Raw genomic sequence first — 7,687 nt, forward strand, 5'->3', positions numbered from 1 at the left:
GTGTTTCCCGTCAAATAACTAAGTTTGACTGCTTAAATCTTGCAGATTCAGTAAGTATATCAGTTGAGCCTCTTGGAAATGTGTATTCGAGTTGGTCGCGTTTATTGCATGTTACCACTCTTACTCTGAAAAAGAACGCCGGAGATTCCACAAACGTTCGTGAGCTGCCTCTGTCCTCTGTGTTAAAATTGCACTCGTCCTCGACAGCGACTGGAAGGCTTCGTGGAGGCTTCCTGAAATACCACAATAGAATGGGCATCAAAAAATTATGAAACGCTGTTGCTGCAGCAGCTGCTGCTTTTCTTGGCTGCTGGTTTCTTCCACTGTACGCAACTTGCTAAGGACTTTCTCGCCGGCATGCAGCCCCGGTCGAGTCGCCACGTTTCCTTGCAGCTTTTATCACGGCTGTTCCTACTGCTTTTGTTGGCGGCACAGTTACTTACACGTTTTACCGCAAAATAAACTGACATCACCTCACCATCGTTGCGAAAGTACTGTTGCGTCAGGAACAGCTTTGAAGGCTGATTGCGACCTCTTCTGGTTGGGGAGCCTTCTAATGATTCACGGAAGGGGTGGCAGCTTCTGCTGGTCTGACAACTGCTGTGCTGATTGCAATCCATGAGAGCCTGCGTGCTACTTGCGGGAGTGAAAAGTCTGCGCAACTTCTGCTCTGCTCCCGGAGCAGTAGAGCACAGGCTGCTGCAGGGTAATAACGTGTGAGTGCTGTGTCGTACGTACAAATGGCCAGATTGTTGCTGAAGCCGCAGCAATTCCAATCTGCTGCTCTCTACTTCTTTTACAAGAGTATTGATCACTTCCTGCTGCTCATGCTGCTTCTTCTTTGCCTGGCGCATCGAACACATCCCGGGTTAATCCACGTAGCCGTTAATTTCCTTTTAGTCTCCCACCGGTTCAACTAAGAGTTTGCGAAACGTTATGTGCTATTTGAAGTACTACATATCAATCAAGACTATCATAACGTCTGCTAAAGCCAAAGTCCCTGGGAACAGAATCGTTGCCACCATTTCCGCCACCCGCAACATCCCATAGTACTTAATTTGCAATTTGAATTGCAACTTCATGATGATTGAGCAGCAATGGCTTTCTCAATGTACATCTTTTGCTTGGCGATGAAGTTGATAGAGTGCTTCTTTGGCCTTGATGCCTTCTTGCTGCAATGTGCGTGCTTCAGCAGCAGCTGCTGCTGCTGACTGGGCTTCTGCTGCTGCTGCTGCAGCACGCCCCTCCATAGCCAGCCGTTGCGTTTCCATTTCTTCATAGCAGTGCCGCATTGCCCGCCGCTTCTCTTCAAGGGCTAAAGCAGTTTCTGTCAACTCTTGCCTGAGCGCGCAGACCCCAGATGGGAACCCCCCAAATCACTAACTACACGCGCTAGATATAGTGTGAAACATCTACTACTTTTAATGCGTTCACAACAGCGCGCTGCAGTGTATTCACGGACGGCGTTACAACAGTCCCTTTTATGTTGATCGACCATATATCACAGCACTATACCTTTCTTTTTGCAATTCGCTTTGCAGCTTGAGCAGATGCGCCTCAGCAGTCTGCAGATACTCGCGTCGCGCTTTGTGTTGTTTCTCCTGCAGCGCTGCGGCTCCCGCGAGGCGTCCCTCTCTTCTTTCTATTTCTCTTTCTCGCTGTTAATGAAAGTGAAAACGAACGATGGCATACCTTGTGATCAATTCCCTATGTATATATTTCAAATAGTATAAGCTAGCTGTGGGAACCGTCTCTATATCCCTTTTTCCAAGATTTATCGCTGTATGCATTCATGAAGCAGTTTTCTAGCTCTGCGCTTTTAGTTTTCTAGGGTTCAGAGTGCATGCTTGCCTGTTCAAGCCCCAGTTGCCTAGTGGCAGCTTCGTTCTCTGCCTGCAACTGCCGCTGAACCAGGGCCTGCAGTTGCTGCTCAAGAATATCATGCTGCTGCTGCAGCTGTTGTTGATGCTGCTGCTGCAGCTGCTGCTGCTGTTGCCTGCTTGCAAGCAGAGAACGGTGGAGGCTCTGGAGCTGAAGCGATTCTGCAGCAAGCCTGATGCGCAGGGGGACACACAAACCAAGATGCAAGAAGTGCGTTTACCAATTTGCCGTCGGCATTTGGTTTGAAAAAAAATAAGGATTCGCATCAACTATTTGCATGGGTTCTAAATTATAGCGTGTCAATGATATCAATTACGCCCACCGGGCTGAAATCGTCCGTGTGCGGTGTTCTGTTTCCTCCCGCTGCTTAGCCGTTTCCTTGGCAAGCAGCAGCAGCGCTTGCTGCTGTTCTTGCAGCGCTTGCTGCTGTTCCTGCAGGGCTACAACGGCGTCCTCCATATTTACTGCTCCCCCGCAAGCCTGGTAAACGACAGGCAACGCACTTGCCACTGCACCAGCAGGACGCGCTACATGCGTCACACCGAGTTGCTGCCGCTAACATGTTGCCATTGAAGCATCTGCCCTAGCTAAGCGTAAGAAGCCACATGACTCCTTTAAACCAAAGCTGCAGGAGCAGCTACGTTGGCACCAGCGGAGATTCCACTGGAGCGAAATCATAGCTGAGCTCGAGCTGTAAGGACTTGCTCTGCTTACCCCACATGGTTTGTCCTTCCCAGGTTCCTTCTGTTGCTGCTGTTGCTGTTGTAATGACAGCAGCAACATCTTAAATTCCTGGGAATGGCGTCTTGACTCCACCACCAGCTCGTGCAGCTCATGCCATGCAGGACCATCCTGCAACACAGTTCGAGGTCGCCCAGGTTTACAGCGCAAACACTTATGCTTTGAACCTAAAAGCTGATGCTTCAAGCAGTGTGCGTTAGTCTTGCACCCCTAGCTGCAGATACTCCGCTAAATCTTTTATCTTTGGTTATCTGTATATATATTTATATGGCTTTTGGTTTGTTTTCATTCCATTTCCTTAATGTTGAACTGTACTCTGTTTTGCTGTGCCTGATGCAACCTCGTTTGTGCTTGTCTCCTTTCATCTTCGAGTTTTCTACTCCATTCATCTTGGATCGCTTTGAGCCTGGCTGACCAGTGGTCTCTTTCAGCCTGCAGCGCGTGCTGCAACTGCTGCTGCAACAATTTTTGCTGCTCTTGTTGCTGCTGCTCCTGTGCTTGCAGCACAGATCCTCTCACTTCACCCAGAAGGCGTACGTCTTCTTCGTAGCATGCCAGGGTCCTGGAAAAGTGGGAAAGAGCGGGCAGAGCAAAAGCAGCGAACAGCAGCGACAAACGAGAGCATGAAATTGCTACAGTTGGGCACAGCGGCTAAAATTATTGGGTTAAAGCGGCACCGACGAAAGTACAAACCGCTGTGAGAGTAGCAACAGCCGAACTGCGCTGTAAAATTACAGCAAATTAGGAATCAGCCAAAGCCGGTAACAAACTGAAGACACTAAACTTTTGCTGGTTGAGCATAAGAGCCGCTTTGATGGTATTGCCAAATAAACAACCAAACAACTATGAAGCAGCCGATAATCCAGAAAGCATTAGGACAGACTGATCAACTGTAGCTTGCAAGGTCTGATTTTTGTAAACCAGCTTTCGCCTTTCTGCTTCCCACGCTGCTTTTGCCGCTGCCACTTTCGCATCGTGCTGCGCCCGCAGTGCAGAAGCTGCCACCTGCTGCCGCCGTCGCAGTAGCAGCAGCTCATGCTTGAGCTTCTGTTGCTCAGCCCTGCGGCATGAAGGAGAACTCAAGTCATAGGCAGAAGCCCCAGAGTTACAAACGGCGTTGCATACGTGCGAATTTTTAACAGCTTTTGCCCATATGATGGCGCACTGTGTAGAGTTACACGTATAAGCAAACACAAATGAGCCACAAAAAGACGGCGAGGATGATGCATAGGACAGTTAACACTGACAGCCACAAAAACGATAGAGAGACAAATAGCCGACGAAAAGGATGGAAGGATTTGAATTTCAGGATCGGACAGACACATAGACAAACGCAAACAGAGATGACTACATAGCCAAAGATTAAGATACAATCAGACAGAGCCATGAGTGGAGAAGGGAGGCTCCGGGAGCTAGAGCGGTGGTGAATAAGAACATTGCTGTAACTTCGAAGTGATCAAGATGTTATATTGTCCATTTTTGCCCACTCGAGCTGGGCGGCGCGAATGTTTGCCTCAGCCAAGCTCTGAAAGAAAAATGCATGAAAACAAAATGAAAAATGAGATGAAGCCAAAGGTGGTTGTTTTGCCATCGAAAAAATTAAAGTAGAAGCAAAAACGAGAATCGTTTTTCAAGGATGGAAGAACTCCAAATGGAGAAATTACGTAGAAAGAACAAATCACTGTTGTGTCGACTGTAGCGTACTACATGAGAAAAAAAATTGGTAAGAGACAAATGGCAAACAGTTATTTTCGTGTTGGGAGAAGGACGAAAGCACTAAGCACTGCTTTGATAAAAATTACAGATTCGCGCGCAGAAAAATCAATGTGACTGACTTCAGCGAACCAACAGAGGAAAGCAAAAGACATAAAACTGTGGGGGTGCGCGGAAATGGAGAAAGAAATTACGCCAGAAGCACACAGACAAAAAGTAGCCGCGTCCAATACAAATAAACAAAACACCGGGAAAGTTATAACGAACAGAGCACACAATAATAAAGCAGTGCAAAAGGAATTTCACCAAATAAAATGGACTAAACGAAGCAGCGGCAGAAGCCACAATGGCCCATCACTGCCTTACTTCAGCATTGTCCTGTCGAGCTTTTTGATGAATCCCTTCTGCTGCTTCTGCGGGCTCTGCAGCAGTTGCGACTGCTGTTGCTGCTGTTGTTGCAGCTGCTGTTGCTGCAGGGGGTGTTGCTGCTCCTCTATTGGCAGAATCTACTGCCCCCTTGGCTACCTTCTCGCTGTTAGTGGGACTGCTGTTGCTTGGGAGTTGTTGCAGCGTACCCCTGAGGCCTAGCAGGCCCTCAATGTCCCAGGCAGCCCCTGCTGTCTGCATGTGACGAAGGAGCAATAATTTTAGAGACAGACAGGTGGGCGATACACAGAGGGGCAAATAAGTCGGCAGCAGTCAGCAGCAGTGCATACGCGAACAATTAGAGGTCAACGAAAGCAAAGGAAAAGGCAAATGCTCGATTATTTGGGAAGTTGGTTGCTTCATGCTAGTGATTTTCATGCTAGAGCTGCGGCTCCTGGCAGGTGTGAATGGTACGGCATTGATGTTTGCTCTGCCCTATGAGCTTTCATCTCTAGTTCTTAAAACTTGCATTTCTTACTGTCTCTGGTACTTTCAGCTCATTTGCCGTCTCCCGCCCTAAACAAATTTATGCACAATATATTAACTACGAGCTAGCTATCTATTTAATAACCACTTAGCTACGGAGCTCTCTAAGCATGGAGTCGCATGCAATAATTTCACCTGCAGTAACTTTCGCTCGACCTCTGGCCAGGCAGCCAGTAAGCCGCCGGTGAGCTCGCCTACAGCATTGATAGCCTCTTATGCAAGAGCCACATTGCAGCAGCACCACTGTGCTTCTTTGTGCTTCCAACTCAAAAGGCTTAAGTGCTTATCAGCAAACCTAAGCCCTGCAACCTACGCCGTGGAACGCACCCGCAGACTGAAGAGAGTTGTGCAGCGCATGCGGAGCTGGTCCGCTGATGGACAGCAATTGGCTGGTCACGCCGTTGCTCTGCTTGCTGCTGCTGTTGCTCTTGTAGCTGTTGATGACATCTTGAGGGGTCTGCTCCGATCTAGGCGTCCCGCTGAGTTATCATTAAACAGATATCGGAGCGTGTTGTGAACGATGCGCAGCTTAAGGGATACGCCAAAGCACAAGCAATTGAAAGGACTCCAAAGCTATCAGTGAGAAAATTGCAATTTGTTGCGAGGGGGGCTTTTTTAGCAAGCTGTTTGTTGTGAGAGTTATATTAGCTAGCTGATAGGTTCCCGAGAAGCAGAGCGTGGAGCCCGCACTGCTGCGGGGTACTGTCCTTGGAAAGAGTTTGTAGCAGCTCCTCAACGGAAAACTGCAAAAGCAAATACGACCAGCAGCAAAAGAAAATAAAATGCAGCAGCAAGGACAACAGACGGCAGTGGCGGCAACGCGCATTCACGAAGCATTGCAGGGAACGGCCAGGAAGAGCAAGGCAATGGCAGACAGCGGCGGCCGACACACACATAATGACAAAGTATTTTTCCTTTTATTTTATCGCTTGTGTCTGACCTCAGCAGAATCCTTGGGAGAGCTGTAACTTTCTATCAGGAAATCACGGGGATGGCAGAGGAGAGACGATGACAAACAAATGAAGACAAACACACGAACTGTCATTAACTTTTTTGCTGCAGCTGAATACTTGATATTCACATCAAATGGGTTCTTTGCTCTGCCTCACAGCGCCGCTTGTTGCAAACGTGTCGGATCATTAGTCCCAAAGTCGTAGAGCCTAAACTGTATGTCACAATAGCGTGGCTCCCTCACCGCGACCACTCATAGATGCCTCCCACTTCATGCCCTCCCTGGAGCTGCTGGTCTGTTTCCAGGGGGACTCCTGAAACGGAGGAGCAAGAAGAGGCCTCCGTTTTGAAGCATAGGTTAGGTCGAATGCTCCGAGCCCGTAGTACAGAGGTATTAGAAGTGTATTGGAATAATCGAAGTTTACGGGTACAAGTGCTGCCTGTGGTTGCCTTAGTGGTTCTATGTTTATAGGCCGCAGGTGAAATTTTAGATTTTAAGTCCCAGGGTTTAGCTCGTATACTTCTGGAACAACTCCAGGCGCGTCCAAAGAGTCGAGGAGGGAACCAACTAGGCGAGCAGAGCTGCTGCTCATGGTGAGCTGTGGAACCCTTTATAGGGTCCCGTCAAGACCCTCCGTGTAGTTCAGCAGAAACCACTTAGTATAGCCTAGCGTACAGTAGGGGGCCCTGGAGAGCCTGCTGAAGCGGAGGGAAGCTCTCCTTAGCTTGCCGGTCTTACGAGCCTCGAGGACACTCAAGTGGTCCTTTGGTGTATGTGCTGAGGGAAAGAGTTGCAATGGGAGTGGGTATTTGTGTAGATGTAGGACAGCATCTGGTGGTGTGCAGCGTTGGTTATTTGATTGTATATGAGTGTTTGTTGCTTTGTTTCACCGGTTTCTCCTCTTCTAAGGTTAAAATGTAGCATAAGTAATAAAATATATATTTATTTACTCTAAACACTTGCTATTTCGTACACCCGAATAGGAAAACACTAAAACCCTGGAGTGACATCACTTCGTTTCGGGGCTGCTGCCGACGGAGTGTCTCAGCTGTAACGTAAATCCAGAAGAGTGTACGCAAAACCACGACGCCAAGCCCCTACGTATAAAAACTAAGCTGAAATCTCTTTAAAATTAGCAAAGGACACGTTTAAAGGTAGTTTTAGTGTCAAATGACCGAAGAAAGCAGTAACGGGCGGAGCCCGACGAGCAGTGGGCCTTCCAGATGACCAGGCCCGAAGGCCGCCATACCGAGAGACAAGAAGGTAGAGATACACGCTCGCATCTTCCCAAGTTTTTGTTCCTTTATTTTTAGCCTTTAAATTCATTTTTTAATGTATCTGTTTTGCTGCTTTTGCCTTTCTTCTGCTTCTGGTCAAGTAGGGCTAGCGGCAGTCCACTTAAGCAGAACGGCCGCGGGACCGGCGGCAGAAACAAGGGCATACGGTTTGCAGTATGCGCACAGGGACTGATATTCAAAGGCTGCATTC

At 48.3% G+C, this 7,687-nt stretch overlaps 2 protein-coding genes across 2 annotated transcripts; both read right to left on the reverse strand.

Moving 5' to 3' along the window:
• Window positions 1-1,106: 1,106 nt before the first annotated feature.
• Window positions 1,107-2,340, reverse strand: ETH_00006630 (uncharacterized protein; the record flags this gene model as incomplete). Its single annotated transcript, XM_013377973.1, has 2 exons — window positions 1,107-1,341; window positions 2,204-2,340. The coding sequence occupies 2 exons, from the start codon at window positions 2,338-2,340 to the stop codon at window positions 1,107-1,109; spliced, it is 372 nt and encodes a 123-aa protein (XP_013233427.1).
• A 567-nt stretch (window positions 2,341-2,907) lies between these two features.
• Window positions 2,908-4,962, reverse strand: ETH_00006635 (uncharacterized protein; the record flags this gene model as incomplete). The annotated part of the gene is made up of 3 exons (XM_013377974.1): window positions 2,908-3,184; window positions 3,506-3,786; window positions 4,702-4,962. 3 exons carry the CDS (start codon window positions 4,960-4,962, stop codon window positions 2,908-2,910), a joined length of 819 nt encoding a protein of 272 aa, XP_013233428.1.
• Window positions 4,963-7,687: the final 2,725 nt, after the last annotated feature.

The sequence above is a fragment of the Eimeria tenella genome, genomic scaffold, assembly GCF_000499545.2.
Source record: "Eimeria tenella Houghton genomic scaffold, Eth_scaff7, whole genome shotgun sequence".
NCBI classification, from domain to species: domain Eukaryota; phylum Apicomplexa; class Conoidasida; order Eucoccidiorida; family Eimeriidae; genus Eimeria; species Eimeria tenella.